The 25218-nt window shown below is 37.8% G+C and overlaps 1 protein-coding gene across 2 annotated transcripts; it reads left to right on the plus strand.

The window, feature by feature from the left end:
- The first annotated feature begins 523 nt into the window (after positions 1 to 523).
- Positions 524 to 21602, plus strand: retreg2 (reticulophagy regulator family member 2). 2 transcript variants are annotated; one of them, XM_005160291.5, is made up of 9 exons: positions 524 to 854; positions 3511 to 3614; positions 6790 to 6820; positions 9591 to 9720; positions 12525 to 12609; positions 13841 to 13978; positions 14659 to 14747; positions 17533 to 17668; positions 20140 to 21602. In XM_005160291.5, exons 1-9 carry the CDS (start codon positions 628 to 630, stop codon positions 20838 to 20840), a joined length of 1641 nt encoding a protein of 546 aa, XP_005160348.1. In that variant the 5' UTR covers positions 524 to 627; the 3' UTR covers positions 20841 to 21602. The 2 variants fall into 2 exon arrangements, with proteins under 2 accessions (XP_005160348.1, NP_001073483.1); NM_001080014.1 differs by having other exon boundaries at positions 564 to 854; positions 20143 to 21326.
- Positions 21603 to 25218: the final 3616 nt, after the last annotated feature.

Below are 25218 nucleotides of genomic sequence, written 5' to 3' on the forward strand. Positions count from 1 at the left end.
ATTATTCTGTATGTATTAAACCAGCAGATTTACTATATATTTAACATGTCATGAACTTAATGTTATTCAAAAAATTGCTTAATAATGTTGTTTTGGTTTTATATCAACCTACTGTAGGTTTTAGGATGAATACAGCAGATATAGGCTACCCATATCATAATATTGTTAGTCAAAGTTTTTTAATGACCCAAATCAAGTAAAACGTCTCTTACTCAAGTACTTATAGCATGCAAAAGTCACATTTGAGTGTATAAAATACAGTTTCCAACAACAAAATTTTGTCTTGTGAAAATGACCAGTGTGGTGGTGAGGAAAAAGTCAGTGTCAAGTTATATATATATATATATATATATATATATATATATATATATATATATATATATATATATATAATCTGTTTAACCCAAATCAATGAATAATTTAATGTTTGTGAAACAAAATGTTAAGTTCATGCTGCGGCCAGCAGGGGTCACTGACGGGTGCGGTAAACAACAGTAAGCACGTGATACCGGGAGAGCCTGTTAGATCCTCCGTGTGTTTCTGTTTTTTCTAATAATCCATGACGAGCCTCTCCTGACCAAACCCGTCATCATCAACACACACACAAACAACACTGGACGAGCTACAATGGCGAGCAGACGGGCCTCGGTGTCCTCCTGCTCGGCGGGTCTGGAGGCCTGGTTCCCGGCGCCCGGTGGCGCGGAGGAGGAACCGGAGCTGCGGCGGCTGCGGGAACGTCTGCGCGGGTGTCTGTCGCAGTGCGAGCCCGCGGTGGTGCTCCTTCAGCGGCTGCTGGTCTGGGAGAGGCCGCTGCACAGCATCATCGCCGCGCTCGCCCTAAACACACTCTTCTGGTGAGAGAAAGAAAGCTGTTAGTTTGTTAGTGTTGAGTAGTTAGTAAACGGGTTAATCTGCTAGTTAGTCGATGCCTCTGGTCGAAGTTTACCGTATTTGTGTTGTGGCAGCAGCTTATTAGCGCTACTCTTACCGTGGTATTACTGCTGTCGTTCTTTTGACATGTGCTGTGGTGTGGAGGGATAATAACATTAGAGGACTGCCATACTGTAGTTTACATAAATATACAGTAGATTATTTACATTTTATTACAAGCATTGTAAGTGATTATAGATGTCATTACGCATGTGCTAACATTAACGTTAGAAGAATACCATGGTAAAATTAGTTTACCGTAGTATACATAAATATACAGTAACGTTAGTACATTTTATCGTAAATATTGTATCGTGAATATAGATGTCATTCTGTATGTGCTATTGTTTAGTATAACGGTAAAAGAATACCATGTTTACCATAGTGTGCATAAGTAAACGGTACATTTTATGGTGAATGTTACTGTGGTTTAGAATAACATTAGAATTAATATATATTAGAATAGTATACATAAACATATACAGTAGATTATTTGCATTTTGTTATGAACATCGTATGTGAATATAGTTTATGAGAATAACATTAGAAGAATACTATGTTTACCATAGTATGTGCTTTAGTGTACAGTAGATTTTACAGGGAGTGTTGCTGTGGTTTAGGATAATAACAGAAGAATACCATGTTTACCGTAGTATTCAAACATTTACAATAGATTATTAACATGTTGTTATGAACATTGTATGTGAATATAGTAGGCATTCTGTATAGGCTGGGGTTTAGGATAATAACATTAGAATTATACCATGTTTACCGTAGTATACATAAATATATACAGTAGATTATTTGAATTTTATTATGAACATCGTATGTGAATATAGTTTATTACAACAACACTAGAAGAATACCATGTTTACCATAGTGTGCATAAGTATACAGTACATTTAATAGGGAGTATTGCTGTGGTTTAGCATAATAACATAAGCCACGAGTGATTGAGTGAGCAAACTTTCGTTCTGCCCAATCCGAAGTGCACAACCAAACTATGCAAAACGCCCACAATAGAAAAAACAAACAAACAGGAAAGCACGGACAAGTGGGATGATGGCATCTGCCACTTCAGAAGCATTAATAGACTAATTAATATTAAAGAAAAACAGCCCGTTGGTAATACGGGCATATCTTGGTTTCAAAGTCACAGACCAGGTAATTTGTAAGAGCTGTCGCAGAATTGTTGCTATAGCACCAAAGGCAGCTTACGAGGAGCATCTTGCTAAAAAGTCTAGCCAGTTGACACATTGTTGTTCTTCATTGTTTCCTGTTCCTCATCTTGGTTGTTGTTGTCATCTTTGTCCTGATCTTCATTGTCTCCTTGGTCTTCGTCATCATCTTCTTTGTTGTCTTGATTTTAATCGGTTTTCTTCATGGTCTTTGTCGTCTTAGGTTGTCATTTTCTTGGTCTTTATGGTTTTCTTCTTGGTCTTTATCATCATCGTTGCTTTTCATCTTCATTTTCTTGGCTGTTATCTTCTTTGTCTTGGTCTTCTTCGTTATCTACTTGGTCTTCATGCTCTGTCCTCTTGGTTCTCATCTTCTTGGTCTTTGTCTTGATCTGGAACTTTGACGTTTCCTTGGTTTTGTTCTTCATCGTCAGCTTGGTCTTTATCTTCTGGGTCTGCTAATTGTTCCTCTTGGTTGTCATCTTCTTGGTCTTTGTCCTCATCTTGGTCTTCTTACTGTTCCTCCTCATGGACATCGTTGGCTTGGTCTTCTTACACTTCATCTTGGTATTTATGGTCTTCCATCTCAGTCTTCATCTGTTGTTTCCTTGGTTTTGGTTTTCCTTCCTCTTGGTTGTCATCTTGGTCTTTATGGTCTGCATCCTCATTTTGGTCTTCTTACACTTGGACTTGGTCATTTTGTCAACTTGGGCTTTATGATCTTCTTACTCTTCCTCTTGGTCTTTATGGTCCTCGCCTTATTCTGCCTCTTGGTCTTCTTACTTTTTCTCTTGGTCTTTATGGTCCTCGTCTTCTTACTCTGCCTCTTGGTCTTCAGGGTCCTCGTCTGCTTAGTTTTCCTCTTGGTCTTCTTACTCTTCATGGTCTTCATTTGCTTACTCTTCCTCTTGGGCTTTATGATCTTCTTACTCTTCCTCTTGGTTTTCTTACTATTCCTCTTGGTCTTTATGGTCCTCGTCTGCTTACTTTTCCTCTTGGCCTTTATGGTCTTAATTGTCGTCTTTGTCTTGATCTTCATCTCCATCTGGGTCTTCATCTGTCGTTTTCTTGGTCTTGGTCTTCTTCGTTGTCTTCATCTTCTTCATCTGTCAGAGTCAGGGATAGAACCCGGGTCTCTGGCATGAAAGGTGAGCCAGTTACCACTGAGCTACTGGGAGTCATATCTGCCTGACATTTTGAGGAGTTACAAATGGTTACCTGTGTTTACTATGGTGAAAATGACACCACAGTTATTTTATTATTATCCAGAATTGAATGCGATGAATAAAGCTAATGTGTGAATAAATGCAGCATGTGATTGACATACATGTTGTGTTTTTGTGATTGGATTAGCCTGTAATGCTCTAACATAAGTGTGTGTCTTGTTGTGTTTGTTTTTCAGGCTCCTGTCCTCCACATCCCTGAGGCCTCTGTTTCTCCTGAGTGTTTTTCTCATTGGTTTGACTCTACTGGAGAGATGGAAAGACAAGCTGCCACAGATCACCGGTAATGCATTAATACAATAGATTAATAGCCACACATATTATGCATAAAGACACACACTGCATAGTCAATTAAGATGGCATGCTGTATTTAAAGGGATAATTCACCCTAAAATGAAAATTTCCGTCATTTACTTTCACTTGTTGCAAATCTGTTTGTGTGTCTTTCTTCTGTTGAACACAAAAGAAGATGTTTTGAAGAAAACTAAAACCTGCACCCATTGACTTCCATAGCAGAGAAAACGTTACTATGGAAGTCAATGCAGGGTTTAAAGTGTTTTAGGCTATTGGTGATTTAGTGTACAACCAACAAACTAGCCTTTTTTCCATTTGGCAAAGTACAGTATTAATAGTTCTTATGTAATATCAGCTTTTAAAATAGCCTACATAATCTACGAATCAAACAAATCTGAAGATTTTCTTGATTTTTGTGTAATGATAACTCCCAACAAGCTGAGGCTTTCATTTTACAGCTTATAAAACGTGTATGCAAATGTCAGCACCAATAGTCGAGTGGTACTGTGTCCTGTCATATAGCACCAATGTGTTCACAGAGACCCGAGTTCGATTCCCGCCTCGAGTTCTTTTGCAAACCCTTTCCCTCTCTCTGCTCCCAATGCTTTTCGGTCTGAAATCTCTACTGTCCTATCATAATAAAGGTGAAAACCCCCTAAAAATATACAAAAAATAAAAAACATGTATGTACACACAGTAACCCGTGCAAACACACATGTCTACAGATTTATTTTGCCAAAGAAGCAAAAATAAAGAAGGATATTTCTGGTCACAGTTTGACACAGATGAGTTGACATAAACCAGCGCTGATGTTGATGCTGATGTCCTCTGTGCTGCATGGAGCAGCGTTATAAACTTAACAAGCAGGCTGTTGATGATTTAGTGTACAACCAACAAACCAACCTTTTTTCCATTTGGAAAAGTACACTTATTAATAGTTCTTATATAATATCAGCCTTTAAAATAGCCTACATAATCGATGAATCAAATAAGTCCAAAGATTTTCTTGCTTTTTGTATAATTATAACTCCGCACCAAGCTGAGGCTTTCATTTTACAGCTTATAAAACATGTATGCAAATGTCAGCACCAATAGTCGAGTGGTACTGTGCGCTGTCATATAGCACCAATGTGTTCATGGCGACCTGAGTTTGAATCACACCTCGAGGTCTTTTGCAGATCCTTTCCCTCTCTCTGCTCCCAATGCTTTTCGGTCTGAAATCTCTACTGTCCTATCATAATAAAGGTGAAAATCCCCTAAAAATATTATTAAAAAAACATGTATGCAAATTAATGCAATATCATATCTAAACAACAAAGTTGTTATAAAAAAGTCAACATATGAGCCTCGAGGTTCATTGCTATTTTCTTTCATCACACTCAGGGTGCGCACACATGAACCGCGAGTAAGACGGATAAAATAAGTCATAATCATAAGACATAATCTTTAATCTAAATACTTTTATTAAAAATGTTGACAGAGGTTTTCGTGAAATAATAATGACAGCAAAGCATTAATTAAATGCATATTTTCTGTGGAGGGATCGATTTGAGGTAGTCTGATATTTTTATTTGAAGGAAGAAAAAACATGATTGGACAAACAGCAGATCCTCAGCCTCCTCCACTGAACCAGCTCCATCTTCTGGTCCAAATGTCTAAAAAAGAAAGAGTTTGCAATGAAATGACTCAGGAAAAAAGTATTGACACATGAAGAAAGGAAGGTGTAGAAAGGCAGTGAAAACCTCGATAGCAGCTGAAATCTCTCAGTAGTTCTTCAGCAACCCTCTGCCCTTCCTCATTGTAAATGAATATTCACTGCTTCAGTCCAACATCTACATAAGCAGGAGGATGAAGATGAAACCAGAGTGGACATTTCAGCAAGATAACGATACAAAACACAGCCAAGGAGACTCTCAAATGCTTTCAGAGAAAGAAAATCAAGCTGTGGAATGGCCCAGCCAATCACCTGACTTGAATCCAATAGAAAATACAAAATAAAGATCAGATTTGATAGACGAGACCCACAGAAGCATCAAGATTTTTACACTCTGTTCAAGTCTGTGAAAAACTCACACCTGAGCAATGCAAGTGACTTTATTCTCAGTATGAGAGGAGTCTTTAAGCTGTGATTTTATATAAAGTATTAAATGCATTTCAGTTTTAATTCATTATTATTCCTAAGAAAAAACATGATTTGTTTAATACATATTTTCCCCGCTTTGTGTAAATACAGTGTATAAATATATATATATATATATATATATGATGTAAGAATAAAAAAAATAAATATTAAAATATAAAAGAAAGACAAAGCGTTACACTATATTTAAATATAAATAATAATGAATAAATATAAAATATTTAACAGCTCAACATATTACAACTTTGATAATAATAAATATGTCTCCATTAAAAATTCTATATTATGTCGGCACCAACAGCCTAGTGGTTAAGTGTGCTGACGTGTAGCCTGATGGTGCTCATGGCGACCCGAGTTCGATTCCCTGCTTGAGGTCCTTTGCTGACCCCTCCTTTTTCTTTCTCTCCTTTCGCTCCCAATACTTTCCTGTCTGTAACATCCATTGTCTTATCCAAAGTAAGGGTGAAAAAAACCTAAAAATAATCTTTAAAATTTATATATATATATATATATATATATATATATATATATATATATATATATATATATATATATATATATATATATATATATTTATTTATTTATTTTTTTTTTTTTTTTTATTAATTAAAAATCTATATTATAATAAGTTTTGAGAATACAGATTTGCATGACAGGGACATTTGCATATTCAAATGTATTTAAAAAAAAAAAGAACTAATATTTGTTTGTATAATATTTCACAATTAATTTTTAGTATTTTAATTCAATTAAATAAACTTAAAAAAAACACACAAAAATCCTCCCAGAAGCGCTTGAACTGAACAAAATGTGTTGTCAAAAATAATCCAGTGACACAATGTTTTTTCAGCCAATTAAAATGCACAAATTACAGTGCAGCGTACATGTATATACCCTGCAGAATCACCATGATGCAATTTCTTTTGAGAATTGCACAAACATGCTATCATTAGGAGCCTTGTGCATTCACAGTGTGTGGCTCTTGTATTTTATTCTCACTGATTGTTTGCTCTATTCTCTGCAGCGTGGCGTCCAGAAGCGTCTGTCATTGAGCGGTATGTGTCTTCAGTCATCTCTACATATCTCAGCAGCACCCTGTTCTCCTTTAAGTGTTTGCATCACTTACATTCATCATTTAGCCTTTGCTGTGGCCTCAGATTGTTTCCTTATCTTAGTTAAAACACAAGTTATTTTCATCACCCTTGCCATAGAAAATGCGTAGTTGTATATCAGTGCTGTTTTTAATGTTATAACCATGTTAGTAAAGGTTTTTAAAATGTTTTTCACTTATTTTTCAAGTGCCTTGGACTTAGTGTTTTGTTTTGTATACTTTAAAGCGGTAGCTCTCAACCACATTCCTGGAGGACCACCAGCACTGCATGTTTTGGATGCTATCTATGTCTGTCAAAAACCCATTACAGGTCTTTCAGTCTCTGCTAATGAGCTGATGATCTGAATCGGGTGTGTTTGGTTTAGGAGGCATAGAAAATGTGCAGAGGTGGTGGTCCTTCAGGAACGTGGTTGAGAAACACTGCTTTAAGGACTCTCTTATCCAAAGAGCACAGATACATATAATAAATACTGTAATTACCAATACATTAATTATGCAATTCTGAGTCTGCCTCATACAGATGAGTGGGCTTGACAAACCACTTGTAGAAAACACCCTACATCCCTTTGAGGTGTACACAAGTTTTGCACATTTGCACTAGACACTTTCTTATGGGATGTTCATACCAGATGCAGCTTGCGCAGATAGGACGTGCTGTTCATGTGACTAATCACACCCCTACTAGAGCAAGCTCCTGATTGGTTAACGCAGCACAAATGTCTGCCAAAGTTACAATTGATCAATTTGAGTTTACTCTACAAGTGGATTCGCATCATAGGAGGGGCATCTGTCTGCCCGGTGACTAATCACACCCCTACTAGAGCAAGCTCCTGATTGGTTAATGTGGCCCGAATGTCTGCCAAAGTTTATATTTTTCAACTCGGCTATTCACACGTAATTAGGCAATTGAACACTTGAGTTTACTCATGTGCACGTCAAATTCACTTGATTCGCTTGTGAAATTTACTTCACAATAGACGTGGATTTACACGTGGTTTACATTTTGCAACTTGGTTATTCACACGTAATGGGACGATTGAATATTTTGAGTTTACTCGATGTTTGCATGTCAAATTCGCACCATTTGCACATGAAATTTACTTCATGAAAGATGTGGATTTACGTCATGGGTGGGGCATCTGTCTGCCTGGTGACTAATCACACCCCTACTAGAGCAGCTAGAGTAGTCTGTCGGCCAAAGTTAGAGCATTTCCCGCATATCGCGAACTAAGCGCGTCAAACACCCGAAGCGCTCAATTCACACAGTGTTATTTAAGCAAGTAGTCTAATTGCGTCTTTGCATTAATTTAAAATGAAATCACTCACGCTTGACATTTCATCCGTGTCTGGTGTGAACATATCATTACAATCATGCCAAATCTCAAAATCTAAGAATACTGTGCAATTATTTATTTATATTAAGAATATATTTTCATTGAATGTTTTTAGTGCAAAACATATCAGAAATTTACATCGAGTTATAAGATATTAGACATCATTCATATCATTTGAATCCTGACCCCCACATGACATTTATAATAAAAATAATAAAATACAATTAGGTTGTAATTAAAAAAATCAAATAAACAATAAAAAAAAGCCAGATTACATATTTTTTTTTTACCAAGCTGAGTCTAACTGTGCATTCACATCGAAAGCGGTGAGAGCGTCCAAGGTTGCTCTAGGCGTCAACGCTGTCTGCCTTCAGCTCCGGCATTGATCTCATATTTAAAGGGGCCGTTGCAGCATATCAGTTACATTCCTGCATAAAAATGCTTTCTAGCGTGAAAATGTTGCACAATTCTTATCAAATTCATATAACAATGCAAGATCAAGTTGAGTGTGATCTGGCTTTGCTCCGCTTAATTATCCAAAGTGTCTATACAATATGTCTGAAATATCCTGAAGCAGCAATACTGTTTTGTACTGTCGTGTGAGATTTCCGCTTTTTTAAAGATAAATGTAAATAACATTAATGCACATCAATAACTCGCCAGTAACTTATTAAATGCATGTTCCTGTAAGAAAACACTGTAAATAATGAAAATCTGGCAATCGCAATAATCAAACCCTTGGGAGCAACTGCGATCGGAACCAAAGATCGCAGGTCTGTGTTCTCTGAACTTCTCTCAAGCGGTGGACTTCTTCATTCTGATTGCTTGCCACCGAACTGCGTCATAGCTCATTACCATGAAGTTGACTTGATTTCTGCTCTCCTCGACGCCCATAGCGATGAAGACATGCCGCGCTGCTCCTCGCCGCTTATCGCCGCCAGCTCTTATTGAAAATGAGACGCTCTTGCAGCTTTCGGTGTGAACGTACGGTAACAGACAAGCTTTTAGTCTTAAAGACTTTAAATAAATAAATAATCCTAGGTCAGATAATGAAGGAAAGGTTTGTTCTTCAAAGCTGTGAACACTTATGAAGTGTACCTCACACAGGTAAGTGGGCTTGACAAACCACCTGTAGAAACACTCTTCTCTCTCTAAAATACATCTCTCTCCTTACTCTAGCTCTTAATTCTCTGAGCACTAACAGTTCCTTTGTATAATTAGCTCTTCTTGTGTGTATTGCCTTTTCTTGTTGAATCGCTGAATGCCTCCTCAATTGTCATTTGTTTTGGTCAGAAACGTCTGATTTAAATGTAAATGTTCAAATGTACTCCTGAAATACCTAAAGTTGATATGCAAGTTAATTTGTGTGTGCTTTTACAGAGAAGCGCTGAGCGATCAGCTTCGTCTGCTGAGTGTGGAGGAGCTCAGCCATCATCTTGCAGAGAGTTACCTCACCTTCAGCCTTTACATCCAGGAGATGCTGCAGTACAAGCGGCAAAACCACGGCAAGGTGGGGCGAGATTTTAGACTTTATAACCATAGCGAGGGCTCTGCAATATGACAGGAACACTCTTTTTCCATTCAACGGGTCTCCTGGTCTGATGGTAGCATTTTTAGCTTAGCTTAGTCCAGTATCAGAATTCTGCAGATTTTTAGCCCATCATTGCTTCTGTTTATTTACTTGTGTAAATGTGTGTATGTTTAAATTTTATTCAGTTTTTAAATAAATTTCAGTATAATTATTGACTAATATGAAAATGTTCATATAATTTATGCACAAATAGATCGTGCTATTCATGTGACTAATCACACCCCTACTAGAGCAGGCTCCTGATTGGTTAACGCAGAACGAGGAATGTCTGCCAAAGTTACAATTACAACTCGGCTATTCACACATGATTACAATTTGGCGATTAAACATTTTGAGTTTACTTCACAATAGACGTGGATTCACATCATAGGAGGGGCATCCGTCTGCCCGGTGACTAATCACACCCCTACTAGAGCAAGCTCCTGATTGGTTAATGTAGCCCGAATGGTCACATTATAATGGTCAAAGGTAGGTTTTTAAATAAATTAAAAATCTATATTATAATGAGTTTTAAGAATACAGATTTGCATGACAGGGAAATTTGCATATTCAAATGTATTTTAATAAAAAATAAAGCTAATAATTGCTTGTTTAATATTTCACAATTTATTTTTAGTATTTTAATTCAATTAAATTAATAAAAAAAAACACACAAAAATCCTCCCAGAAGCGCTTGAACTTAACAAAATGTGTTTTTAAAACTAATACAGTGACACAATGTTTTTTCAGCCAATTAAAATGCACAAATTACAGTGCAGCGTACATGTAAGCTCCTGATTGGTTAGTGTGGCCCGAATGGTCACATTATAATGGTCAAAGGGAGGCCCACACGAAATCTGCTCGCGCATAATTCCGTAGATTTTTAGCCCATCATTGTTTCTGTTTATTTACTTGTGTAAATGTGTGTATATTTAAATTGCAATACAATACAGTTTGCAAAGTAATATTTTTTTTCTTTTAGTAGATATCTTGGTCCCACTTTGTATTAAATGTCCTTAACTACTACGTACTTGCATCAAAAAATAAATACAATGTACTTACTGTGTTCATAATGTATTTGAGAACACCTGTGGTGCTCTTGAGTTGGGATAGGGGTTGGGTTATGGACATTTTTGGTGGTGTGGGTAGGTTTAAGGGTGGGTTAAAGTGTAAGGGATGGCCAACAGTGTATTTACAAATGTAATTACAGAAGATAATAACAGATGTAATTACATACATGTATTTAATCAAGCATAAGTACACAATAAATACACGTATTTACACAATAGGTACATTGTAACAAACTATTAATTCCTGTGTAAGTACATATTAGTTAAGGCCACTTAATATAAAGTGGGACCAATATCTTAAATAGAGGACTTTGTTTACCAAGTAATGTGGATCTAATTGGCTTTGCATTGTAAACATTAAATACAAGTTAAAAAAGTATTACTTTTTAGTTCTTATATTAAGGTTTTAGTTATGATAATCACAAAATCATTTCGCACGAATCTACAGATTTTTAACAAAATTCTCCGCATAAATAGCAAAAAATATCCGCAGATTGCGTCTGGTCCTAGTCATAGGTTTGTGTTCAACTGTGTATCACTCAGGTCTTCCGCATGCTTTTAAAAAGTATTAAAAGTTGATAAATAAATTTAGAGAAATTTAAGACCTTTAAAGTGTTAAAAAGTCTGGTATAATTTTTGATTATACAATTTATAGTTGCTAAAGTTTGCCTGAATTTATCTTCTTTGAATTTTGAGAAGCTGTGTAGTCTGCGATATCGCTGAAATCCTGTTAGATTTGATATCATCGTAAGGGGCTGTTTACACAGAATGCGTGTTTTTGTCTGCAATGCACTACTTTTCTATTGTTTTTCAATGTGAACATGCGTTGGACAGACGTGTGTGACTGTTAAGCTCGCTGTGTTTTTTTAGACGGCTGGAATGATTTGTTCTTACCGCTGTTTAGACTCCTGATGAATAAGGGACTAAAGGAAAATGGATGAATAAATGAATTCACTCATTAGTGATTGTTGTATTTACCCTGTCACTGGTTATTTGTTGCCTATAATATGATTGGCATTGATTTAGTCTCAACACTAAGGTGTTACATTCTGATATCGTACTGAATTCAAAATGATGGAATCTAGACGTCCTCATATTGTCAACCCAAGCTCATTCTGGAAACGTAGCCCCGCAGACGTTTCTGGAGACCGCGATTTACGTGGCCGGAGGTACGTAAAGGCTGCGTTTGGTTTTTTTTCGAGCGAACGCTGCGGGGCGGTGTGGCGCCGCTCCGCCCCTCCTCTTCGCGCTCGCCTCCGAGTGGAGGGCTTTCCCGACGCAATCAGTTTGTCCGCCTAGCTCACAGCGTTGCGTCGGCGGGGCGGAGCGGAGGCCCCGGACGAGGAGGAGGAGGAGGAGGAGCCGACCGCGGTGGACGACGACCGGGATCAAGTCCGGGTAACAGCAGGTTCCGGAAATCAGGTGAGACGAAAAACGGAATCCGAAAAATGAGGGCTAGAACGCGGCAGGATCCGAAAACGCGGTCGAAATCGAAGACGAGGGCTTTTGCTTTTTTTTTTTTTTTTTTTTCCGATCCGGCGGCTTTTCGCGCGAGAACGGCTTGGGCGCGAACATATTGTATGTTCGCAATATGTTTGGCGGGGTTGCATATTGTAATCATATTTTATATCCATAAATTGTTTACTGATCAATCGTTTTGTTTCTCCTCACCAGTTCTGCATCATGATGTGTTCAGGATGTTTCACGATGGCTGTAGTTGGACATTACATTCCCGGGGTTATGATCACCTACATCATATGTGAGCAGACGTCCTTCGGTTGCATTTGTTTCTTTATTTCTATATGTTACTTTTACACAATGCACTGCTGCCTTCTTGCACTAGCAACTCAAATTACACAGCACTGAGCTGTTCAAGTCCACCACTGCACTTCCATACTATATAACATGTTGCATTGCTGTATATTAAAGGGGTGGTCCACTACGCTATCATATTTTAAACTTTAGTTGATGTGTATTGTTGCTGTGTGAACATAAACAACATCTCTGAATGTAATACACTCAAAGTTTAATGCTAAGGAAGACATTGGCCTACAGCAAATGATGTTTTGGGACAACATCTGGGTTAATGATGTCATAAACCCTTCAGGTTACGCACATACACCTCGCGCACCCAAGGGGCGTGGTCAGAGGTGGTGTAATATTTTAAAAGAGACGCTTCCTAGTGATATGGAGCTGATCTGCGATTCACAGCACACTATGTTAGCTGACCAATCAGAGCCTCTTGAGGGCGGGTCTTTAGAGGAACTAGGAAATATTACAGTCGTTTTCATGTTAGCCAAGTAGCTGTATGTAAACAAAGTAGGATATGTGAAAAGATAACATGAATTTCTACAAATAAAACATGAGCACACATTGCTTTGCACCCCATAAACACAACCAAGCCTTAAAATACACTCTGGATCACCCCTTTAAAGACTCAAAATAAAAATACTACTTAAGGAAAATACATTAGCAGCATTTCTATTCTAAAAAAATAGTCAAATTATACTACAGTGGCTTAAACGATATTTTTCATGAAGCTAAAAAGTGTATTTTAGGATTATAAAAATGTTTTTTTTATTAATTATTATTTTATTGGATTTTATGGTCAGCAATGCTGAATTTATATTCTCAAAAAGACATTTACAACAAATTAAATTGTTTCTGTTTGAAATTAAATGTATTCCTGTGATATAAAACTGAATTTTCTGCATCATTAATCCTCAGTGTCACTTTTCTTCAACAGTCATTCAATTTTTGCTCATTTGCTTTTTGAAGAGACAATCATTTATCAGTAAAACTATTATTTTTTTCAATGATTCATTGATCGAAATGTTTATGTAAAGTATTTAATTGAAATAGAAATCTGCTCAGTCTTTTACTGTCACTTTGGCTCAATTGAACATATTCTTGCCTAATAAAAGTATAAATGTTTTCTGAGCGGTATTGCACATCAAGGTTACCTCTGTGTTTTCTGTGTCCTGCATTAGTGCTGAGTGTGCTGCTGTGGCCGCTGGTGGTTTACCATGAGCTGATCCAGAAAATGTACACCAGACTGGAGCCCATACTGATGAAACTCGACTACAGCATGAAAGGAGACACACAGCGCCGCAAATACGACAAGAGAAGTGAGAGTGCTGCCTTTATTTTGTGTCCTAGGTTGCTGACCAATTTTGTTTAAATCCTTAAATACACATACTTCAACAAAATATTAAGTACTTAATTGTTTTATTTGATTAAATAAAATTATTTAATAAAACGCAGCTAAGTGTTTTTGTGCTTGTACTTTGGCTAGTTTTGACCATAAGACTAAAAGCACAAAGAGTGCTGTAGGATTATTCAGTGATTGACTCTTTCATTCAAATGATTCATTCAAGACAACTGATTCATTTATAAATGAAGAAAGTGACTTTCTATATGAAAGCGACTCACTTGATTCGTTCAAAAACAGATTCATTCAGGAATGAAAACCTGCGGTGCAGCTCTGAGATGCTCAGATGTCCTGCAGATTATTCTGACCATAAATAATATGTCTAAAGTTTAACTCTATATTCATTTCATTCATTTTCCTTCAGCTTACTCTTTATTTCAGAGGTTGCCACAGCGGAATGAACCGTCAACTATTCCAGCATGTTTTACGCAGCCAATGTCCTTACAGCAACCCAGTACTGGGAACACCCATACACTTATCGGGTTCTTCAACCGCTGAGATCATAGTTACAGGCTCTTTGTACAAAAGCGTGTTGCTGTTGTTAGCATGTCACTTCTTGCTAGACTTTGCTTAGAAAAATTGTGTGTGTGTGTGCAGAGATGAAGAAGGAGCAGGAAGATGGTGATGAACCGAGGGCAGAGACGGAGAGCGAGAGCGAGGAGGAGTTGTCCTGCTTCGCCCCTACTGTGAGTATCCTCTGATACAGGCTATGTTTCAGGAGCTGGAACAGACCAAGCTGATGCCAAACAACTAGCTTTGACGAAACAAACCTTGTTGCCGTCTTGTGTCGGCCATGTCTGGTCCTTTCTGGTCCAAAAAGCTGCATGTGAACACAATAAACAGATGGGGGCCGACTGAAACAAAAGCTTGTTCTGCGCAGGGATGAGAGTTTGTGTCTTTCTGCGCCTGTTAGGGACAGTAGTTTTCTCATTGCACAAAGGGAAAACAGAAGATTAAGGGCTCTATTTTAACAATCTAGGTGCAAAGTCTAAAGCACAGGGCGCAAAGGCATTAAAGGTGTGTCTGAATCCACTTTTGCTTTTTTAAGGACGTAAAAATATGCCCTGCGGCGCGGAACATGGTCTAACATGGTTGTGCTTATTCTCTTAATGAGTTATAGGTGTGTTTTGACAATAAACCAATCAGAGTCTCATCTCCCATTCCTTTTAAGAGTCAGCTGCGTCGCGCCACAGTGCATTGGCTATTTACATGGCGGACTTTGTAAGTGGAAAAACTGAACACTTCACTACCGAGAAAACAGTTAAACAGACCATCTGCAGCACAAGGATAAAGAACGAGCCTCCTCCATTCGGCCTTTACTTTCACTTTCTCTTTTTCTCTGTCATGGATAAGAAAACGGTACACACTCCACTGAAGACTTCCATTACTTACATATTTAATTTAGTTTATTAAGCTCAAAGATTTATTTCAAAACTATTTCTAAATTCAGTTCTAATTTCCAGCAAAGGAATAAATGAACAATAATAACAAAGTTTGTTCAAAAAACTGAGTTATATCCAAACACACGTGTTATTCTTATGCCCCATATGATCGAAAACCATAGGTGGACAAATCTAAGCTTGTTTTTAATAAAACTAATAATAAATATGCATATAAATAATAACAATAACTTTATATAAAAGCAAATTGTCATGAATAAACTAAAAAATGCCCTCGAGATGAGGCATGGGGGCAGTGGTTTTTATTTTTACGTAGAAAATAATATTTTTTGTAACATTTTATTCCTTTAATTTTTTTTCCTATGTAAAGATATTTGTGTTTTGCTGAAATCCTGTGTGTATTAAGCAATGTGTTAGTGTTTAAAGCACATAACTAATGTGCTCTGGGCTAGACTTTAGACCACTTTCAGCTGTTCTATTGCACAGTCTACAATGCGCTTTAACCAGGGCTTAATTTGTGCCGGAACACGCCTGATCCGGATCCGACACCTCTAAAATCTGATCCGGCACCTTATTTTATCCATCCCCCTCCTCAACTCTCCTTCTGCCCTGTCCGCTGTTCACTTTCACTTTCTTCCGCGACTCCCCATCCCTCTTTACTTTCGTCTGCAACAACCCCCTGCTCTTCACTTTCATCCACGACCCCCCTCTCCACCATCCAATGCCCCACCATTCCACCCCTAACCTATCCTCAGTTACATTGCCAGATCCGTTACCCCGATCTGTTTCGGGACTTCGCAATTCACAAATTAAGCACTGGCCTTAACACACCTCTTTTCTAGACCGGGACACCCATGAGTCCACAAAGTGGCGCAAATGGATTTACTATTTTAACAACCAGGCGCAAAGCGGGAAAATTAGGGTTGCGTTGGTCTTAAAATAGCAACACGTTGCGGCAAACACGTCTTGCGCCTTATTGCGCCTGGTGTACAATAGGGTCCTAAATGTGCAAAGTGTAAACAAAGCAGAATTCAGTACCATTATCACAGTAATTGTCACTCCCCATGGAGGAATTTGCTTGTACAAAAATGTCTGATAATCTAATGGTGGATTCCCGCCAGACGTGGATGAAATGTTAATCGCGAGTGATTTACATGTTAAGTCAAAGCAAAGACGTGATAGACATCCTGCTGTGCAGTTGGAGCAATTGAGATGCTGTGAGTGATGCGATTTTATTTATTTTATTGTGATTAGTATTATTATTATTTTTTCAAAATGTTAGCATAAAACAGCAAGAATAGCATTACAGGTATTTAAAGGAAAAACAAATAAATCAAATTTAATGACGCAATTTAAACAAATGACGCGGTGCGAATTAAGTGTTTTGGGCACATTGGATGTGAACGCCCCGTCATAAGTTATATTGTTTGCAAATTTTTGGGAAACGTAGCAAAATTACAGCTACTTTGTGTTTTTTTTTAATTTGAATTGTTTACTTGGTTACATCACTGCAGTGTTTGTTGCTGAGTAACCAATCAGAGCGCTCTCTTTAGCTGGCAAATGACTTGTTAAACACGGCAAAATAACACTAACCAATGGCCTGAAATAGCCCAACGGCCAACTGTCAGCTTGATGCGTCCCCGCCCTTATGACCACAAGTCAAACCTGTAGCCCTTAAAGTCCTAGTAGTCTGTTTTTTTGTCTTTCTACTATGGAAGCAACACAGCTTCAGTCAGGTGAAAATGAACGTGTGATTTTGTTAGGTAAATAAACGATATCTACAAAGGTACACTATACAGCCACATTTGTTTATTATACAGTATATTATAGGTACCCTCATTTGCGTTGAGTTGTAAATGTCCACACCGCACATACGGTAGAACAAAGCATCTGTGAATGTTATTCATGCAACTCATTGAGCCATCAAATCACTTGTGGATTTTTACAGATTTTTTTCAGAACTTAAAAAAAAAATAAAAAATTTTAAGCATTTATATGTGTTCTTACTGAGTAAATGTATTAATTTATTGATTTGGACTGTGGTGTAACTGATAGCTGTGTGTTGGCACAGGTGGATGTGAAGACCACGGCTCTGGCGATGGCCATCACTGACTCGGAGCTGTCCGATGAGGAGGCGTCCATACTGGAAAGTGGAGGATTCTCAGTGTCCAGAGCCACCACACCACAACTCACAGACCTCTCTGAAGGTACTCTTACAACTAGACATCTTTATTGCCTGTAAAATAGATTGTGCTGATACATTTAGTAGCCTTAATGGAATGTTTTGCGGAGTCAGGCTGATTCAAATAAGTGGCTCCAGAGTCAAGAGCTGCATTTATTTTCATTGATTGTACTTTTTTTTTTGTAATGCACTTTTTTATTTCATTATGTAGCTTTAGAAGAATATTAAGTTATTAAATAATAGAATTACGTTTAATAAATTGGAAACCTTTTGTAGCATTATTTTATTCTGAATTATTTCCTGAGAATTGTGTGTGTGTGTGTGTCTGTGTGTCTATGTGTCTGTGTGTATAAATATATAATCTTTTGCTTTGTTTTTACGTAAAATGAAAACTGGAGCGTGCTCATGGCATGATCTGCCTCTCTTTTTTATGTTTGCCCTTTGATTAAGCAGTGAGAGAAGAAAAAATGCACTGAGATAACTGCCTTATCACTCATAATGATGATGCATAAAATTAAAATGAATATAAATTTAAGATGAAAGATGATGTGAGAAAATGACATTTAAGAGAGTAAATGACAGTAAATTAAAGTTTGACTTGGTCCAAACATCCAATATTTTTCTTGGATAAAGTGATGAAGTATTTATGTACGTATATATACAGGTATGTAGATATGTAATTTGTCACTTAGGAAATTCCTTTAGCAATTAAATGATGTTTACATTGTTTTGAAATCTCCCCTCTCCATCTCAGTCAACCTAATGCTGTGTTCACACCAGACGCGGAACGCATGGATAAATCCTACTAATTGCACGTAAATTGCACGTAAATTAACTTCTAAATAAACTTGGATTTGCGTCATGGAAAGGGCTTCTGTCTGCCTGCTGACTCTAGCTTTGTTGCTAAATGGCCGACATGGGTTTTATTGAGACAGTAGCTGTGCTTTATGTGCTTTAGGAAGACTGAAAAACAGTGTAGATTTGTTTGGGATCCTGATTTCTGAGGTGCACCCAGCTCTGTGAGTCAGAGTACGCACTGGGGTCTTAAAAGCATTGAAAAGTCTTAAATTTGATAATCTCAAATTAAGGCCTTAATAGCCTTAAATTTGGTATACAAATTCTTGAATTTCTTAACAAAGGTCTTATTTTATTTATTTATTTTTGCCTTTCCGAGAAATAAAGTTCATACAATTACAAAATTAACTGTTATTAATGTAGGCTAATTAAAAAATTCATGCAGCGTAACGTTGAGTGCATCTCGGGCTCCACGTCATAGTAGAAAATGCGTCGCCATAGCTTACTACGGTGAGGGAGGCGTGCGCGAGTATTTACAGCGCTCCAACTACTTAAAAACGCAGAAACTGATCAATTTCTCTCTCTCTCTCTCTCTCTCTCTCTCTCTCTCTCTCTCTCTCTCTCTCTCTCTCTCTCTCTCTGTGGCCCATTTGACTTGATGGCGTGACTTTTCCTTTCCTCTCGGCTGTTACAGCGATACTTCTGGTATAGAGGTCGGTAAATCGCTCCCGAGCGAGCAAGCGCACACGCGTGTATGTGTGCGTTCGGTAAATCGCTCCTGAGCGAGCAAGTCCGTGTGTGTGGGAATGAGAGAGAGCGTAATGCTGTGTGTTGCTTGCTTGGTGCTTTGTGTCTATGTGTGTGTATGTTTATACAGACAGCTTGTTACAGGTGTGTGTTTATACATCTGTCGGAATGGGTACGAATTTGCTATTGAATTTCATTTGAAATGGTACAAAGGTCTTTAAAAGCCCTGAATTTCATTTAGAGGATCCGGAGGGATACCCTGGTGAGTTCATCAACATCTCCAGAAACTATACCTGGATGATGGAGGCTTTCGGTGGGGATTCTGACTGAGCCGAGCCCAGTTTGATAAACTGTTGTCTGGTGTCGGCAGGAGGATTTCCCCTCGGCACACCAACAACAGGCGCTACATCATAATTAGGCCCACACGGAATCTGCGCGCGCAGAATTCCGCAGATTTCTGCAGATTTTTAGCCCATTATTAATTCTGTTTTTTAACTTGAGTAAATGTGTAAATCTGATTTTTTTTAGTTTTTATTCAGTAATTTATTACTTTTTATTTAATATATTAAGGGTTTAGTTATAATTCTCTTCTGGATACTCCCAAAATAATTCCGCAGAAATCCGCAGATTTTTACCAAAATTCTCCGCAGAAATAGCAAAAAACGTCCGCAGATTCCGTCTGGCCCTGGTCATAATCACGCCCCTACAAGAGCAAGCTCCTAATTGGTTAACGCTGCGCGAATGTCTGCTGAAGTTCAGATTTTCCAACTCAAGCGTCAAACGTGCAAAACGCTCAACTTGCACTGCCTTATTCGCACGGATAATACCACAACATATCTATTCGCGTCTTTGAATCGGCTTAACATGTAAATTACTCGTGTTTGATGCTCATCCGCGTCTGGTGTGAACGCAGCATAAGAATGCCTCTGTAATCATTACCTTACGTTTCCTCAGCAGATCTTGACCAACAGAGTGTGCACAGTGAACCAGAAGAGGCCTTCACTAGAGACCTAGCAGAGTTTCCATCAGTAGATGAACTTCCCTCCATTGAACCGGGCCTGTTTCACTTCCCACTGGGCGTTCTTGGGTCTGATCCGACAGGAGCATCCGGCTCCGGGGAGGAAGCACTATCCCCTGCTAGCCTCCTTATTCAACACTTAGCATCACCGCTACACTTCGTCAACACGCACTTCAATGGACACGGACAAGCAGCGGCGGGGACGGTGCCACACCAAAGCATTGTGGGTACTCAGCGAGAGAGTGTTTCCAGACCCGCTCGCTCACTGGAAGCCCTCAGCGAGGAAATCGTAAGCACGGCTATATCCACCGTAGTACAAAACACTCTTTCTGCCCTCCTTCGGTCAACGGAGGCAAGCGAAGGTTCGTCGATGGATTCGTTTCTTCCGTCTGAAACGCCTCCGTGTCCAATGGAATCACCGATTGAGTCACCGTCCCAAGAAAACGAGGAAGAAGCAAGCACCGAGGAGCAGCCGGACGTTACGCTTGTACCCCAGGAAGAAGAGGACTTTGAGCTTCTGGACCAAAGCGAACTGGAACAGATGGATGAGGGGGAGGGGCTCGGATTGGACGTGGGTGGGGCTTCCACGGACACTCCCCCAAGCAGTCAGCAGCATGCAGAGCGGCAGGATTCCTAGCTTCCCGTATTGGAAACTGTTTCTTTTATTTATAGTCCCTTGTAGATAGCATATACTGACACACATGATTCGTGGAAGGGAATGTTGCCTTTTTTCGTTGTCATTTTGTTTTTCGGGAGTGAGATCACTGTGATTGTTTTGGTGAATGTCGCGTTTCGTTAAATCAAACCAAAACCGCCTTCAGCCTCAAATCAGGCCAGTCAGATTTCAAAAGCGACCTAAAAGGTGTTTATTTTGATGAGGAATATATAAAAAGAGCCCTCTGGTTTATCAATCCCACACTGACTGAAGTCATTGGGTTTAATGGGAACACCATGGGAACAAACCATATGGGCCGAGTTTTATTTGCTTGCCAGTGCTGTTTTTTATGTGGAAGAAGAGAACGAGCAGGATATGATTGCAAATTCTCAATGAAAATTCGGTTATGTTATAGATTTTTTTTTATATATATAATTATAGCTGAACTAATATATTCTATAATATATACCTATGAAGTGGATGGTCTTATTTATTCAGATTGGTTAGAGGGAAGAATAGTTTGCTATTAAATAGGTTTCAAATAAATAATAAAGTTGCAAAGCTTAAATTCTGGAAGATATATTTTTTAAAATGTGGCTGCGTTCAAATTAGGTTTTGAAAGTTGTTAATAAAATTAATATTGCATTGTGCCATTTTTATTTACAGTGCATCCGGCAAGTACTCATAGCGCTTCACTTTTTCCACATTTTTATTCTTATTCCAAAATGGATTAAATTCATTTATTTCCTCAAAATTCTACACGCAATACCCCATAATGACACTGTAAAAGAAGACTTTTTTGAAATTGCAAATTTATTAAAAATAAAAAAGCTCAAAAATCACATGTATATAAGTATTTACAGCCTTTGCTCAATACTTTGTACCTCAATACCTTTGGCAGGCTCAAGTGTTTTTAAATATGATGCCACAAGCTATTTATATACCACAGCCATTTTCAGATCTCTCCAGAGATGTTCAATAGGATTTAGGTCTGGGCTCTGGCTGGGCCACTCAATGACATTCACTGAGTTGTTGTAAAGCCACTCCATTGAAATTTTGGCGGTGTGCTTTGGATCATTGTGGAAGATGAACTATTGCCCCAGTCTGAGGTCAAGAGCACTCTGAAGCAGGTTTTCATTCAGGATGTCTCTGTACATTGCTGCATTCATCTTTCCCTCTATCCTGACTAGTCTTCTAGTTCCTGCTGCTGAAAAACATCCCCACAGCATAATGCTGCCACCACCATGCTTCACTGTAAGGATGGTAAAAGCCTGGTGATGAGTGCTGCCTGGTTCTCTCCAAATGTAAGGTCTGGCATTCACTCTAAAGAGTTCAATTTTAGTCTCATCAGAGCAGAGAATTTCGTTTGCTATGGTCTGAGAGTCCTTCAGATGCATTTTGGCAGATTCCAGGTGGGGAGTAGTTTCCATCTGGCCACTCTACCATACAGGCCTGATTGGAGGATTGCTGCACAGGTGGTTGTCCTTCTGTAAGGTTCTCCTCTCTCCGCAGAAAAAAAGCTAGAGCTCGGACAGAGTGACCATCAGGTTATTGATCACCTCCCTGACTTAGGCCCTTGTCCCCCGATCACTCAGCTTAGATGGCCCCCAGCTCTAGGAAGAGTCCTGGTGGTTCCAAACATCTTCCACTTATGGATATTGGAGGCCACTGTCAGAGCAGCAGAAATAAATTAATTTATTCCATTTCTTAATAAAACTAACATAAAAAATGTGGAAAAAAGTGAAGCGCTATGAATACTTTCCGGATCCACTGTGTATGTGTGCATATATACATACATACATATATATATATATATATATATATATATATATATATATATATATATATATATATATATATATATATATATATATATATATATATATATATATATATATATATATATATATATATATAGAATTTTACCAGATGACTTGAAAACTGATATTTGGAAAGAAGTTAATAAATTGGATCGATTGGGATAATTCTGTAGAAAAGGTAATTAAGCACAAAATGCAATAAACAAATATAGATAAAGACAAAAGAACAAAGACAAAAAGTGCGATTTAATAGTGTTTTTTGGGTTTCAGGGCAGTCAAAACGGATTCAGGTACAGAATGTGAATAATCAATTGCAAAATAACACTGCAAAATTATTTTTATCAAATGTCAAATGCCTGAATACTCTGAACTCTGTCAGGCATTGAAAACATGTTCAACTGAAAAACTTCCACTCCATTTGGTTAAACATGAGACTATATACAACTCTCATGTGTTCTGAACAGTTTCTCCTGGTCAAATATAAGCATAACTCAAAATTGCATTTCCTGCGATGTGACTAATGCAGATGAGCACATTGTGATATCCATACTCAAACGACATACAGTATTGTGCAGCCCTAATATATATATATATATATTCTTTAAAGTACTTTTTTCACATAAAGATGATTTTGAATGCACACATTAGCAGTCAATGTTTTTTCTATTTTTAGGATTTTTCCCTCCACACCATGTAGAACACAAGAGTTTAACCCTAATAACCATATTTTCATGTTCACAATATTGAATGCACTTTTGAGCTATTGTTTGTGTGCAAATTCACAAATTTTGCCGCACCTTTTTCTTTTTTCCTGATTTTTTTCCAAGGCAAAGGCATTACCATTCAAAAGTTTTAGGGTCAGTATAATGAGTATAAATATTTTTAAATGCTCTCCGAGAATGCATTCAAACAATCAAAACATATAGGAATTGCTTATTTAATTTTCCAAAACTTTTATAATTCAAATTAATTCGGTTCTTTTAAACTTGTTTTTTTTAATTCGTCAGCGAATTCTGAACAATGTGCCACAGAAATATTAATGTAATGATGATAATTCAGATTTACTGTCAAAGGAATAAATACAATTTTAAAACTACTTACTAACACTTCACAATTTTACAGTTTTTACTGCATTTTTAGTCAAACAAATGCAGCCATGGTGATCATAAAAAAAGTGAAAATCTACAAAAACATAAATCTTCTGAATAATACACTACCTGACAAAAGTCTTGTTGTCGATCCCAGTTGAAAGAGCAACAAATAATTACTTGACTTCTAGTTGATCATTTGGAAAAGTGGCAGAAGGTTGATTTTTCCATTGAATCATCTGTTGAACATCCCAATCATTCAAATACTGCAGAAGATCTACTGGAACCCTCATGGACCCAAGATTTTCATAAAAATCAGTCAAGTTTAGTAAAGGAAAAATCATGGTTTGGGATTACATGCAGTGCGAGGGATCTGCAGAGTGGATGGCAACATCAACAGCCTGAGGTGTCAAGGCATTTGTGCTGCCCATTACATTACAAACCACAGGAGAGGGCAAATTCTTCAGCAGGATAGCGCTCCTTCTCATACTCCAGCCTCCACATCAAAGCTCCTGAAAGCAAAGAAGGTCAAGGTGCTCCAGGATTGGCCAGCCCAGTCACCAGAAATGAACATTATTGAGCATGTCTAGGGTAAGAAGAATGAGAAAGCATTGGAGATGAATCCAAAGAATCTTGATGAACTCTGGGAGTCCTGCAAGAACGCTTTCTGTGCCACTTCAGATGACTTAAGATTGCAGAGATGTATGGATGCAGTCCTTCAAGCTCATGGGAGTCAGACACAATATTCATTCTCTTTCCACTGCAGCATGACTTTATATTCTATACTGGACATAATTTCTATTTAGTGACAAGACTTTTGTCTAAGCAAAGTCTGACCTTACTGTTCATATTAAATAATTAAAAATCAAGACATGATCATATTTTATTTTGGTCAAATAAGCGTCATCTAGAGGCCTTTGCCTTGCATATACACCACTTCTGACTTCAAATGATCAACTAGAAGTCAAGTTATTATTTGTTGTTCCTAAAACGAATAAGCGACAAGGCTTTTGTCAGGTAGTGTACACTGTATTGCATTGTAAAAAGCTCATCAAGCAGACACGGATTGCCAGAAATATTAAAATGACGAACAAATGGAAGTTTGGAAAGAGTCGACGCGTGGTCTTGACTGAATTAGTTTCCCTTTTTTAACTGACCATTTACAAGAGGGGACTCGGAAGTGAATGAAGGAGCCTTATTTGTATCTGTCTTTGTAAGATGTACACAATATATCGTCAAGCTATTTGTAGAAATCGACAATGAAAAAGCTCAAACGGCGTATTTGGGATTTATTTTTAAAGAACTTGATTTTTCATTTGTCCTCATGTCTGTCAAGGGTCTGAGTGACACTGAATGAACATAAGATTTTATGATCCAATATATATATATATTTTTCAATTATTAATCATATTAAAGGGAAATATCTTTTAAACTGGAACTGTGTATATAAAA

This window comes from Danio rerio, chromosome 1 (genome assembly GCF_049306965.1).
Source record: "Danio rerio strain Tuebingen ecotype United States chromosome 1, GRCz12tu, whole genome shotgun sequence".
In the NCBI taxonomy this organism is placed as follows: domain Eukaryota; kingdom Metazoa; phylum Chordata; class Actinopteri; order Cypriniformes; family Danionidae; genus Danio; species Danio rerio.

Bases quoted from the DNA above. Each gene is read 5' to 3' on its own strand.
- retreg2 (XM_005160291.5), top strand. From the start codon at position 628: ATGGCGAGCAGACGGGCCTCGGTGTCCTCCTGCTCGGCGGGTCTGGAG. The intron at 855-3,510 runs GTGAGAGAAAGA...TTTGTTTTTCAG, and splicing joins GCCCTAAACACACTCTTCTG to GCTCCTGTCCTCCACATCCC. The intron at 9,721-12,524 runs GTGGGGCGAGAT...TCTCCTCACCAG, and splicing joins AGCGGCAAAACCACGGCAAG to TTCTGCATCATGATGTGTTC.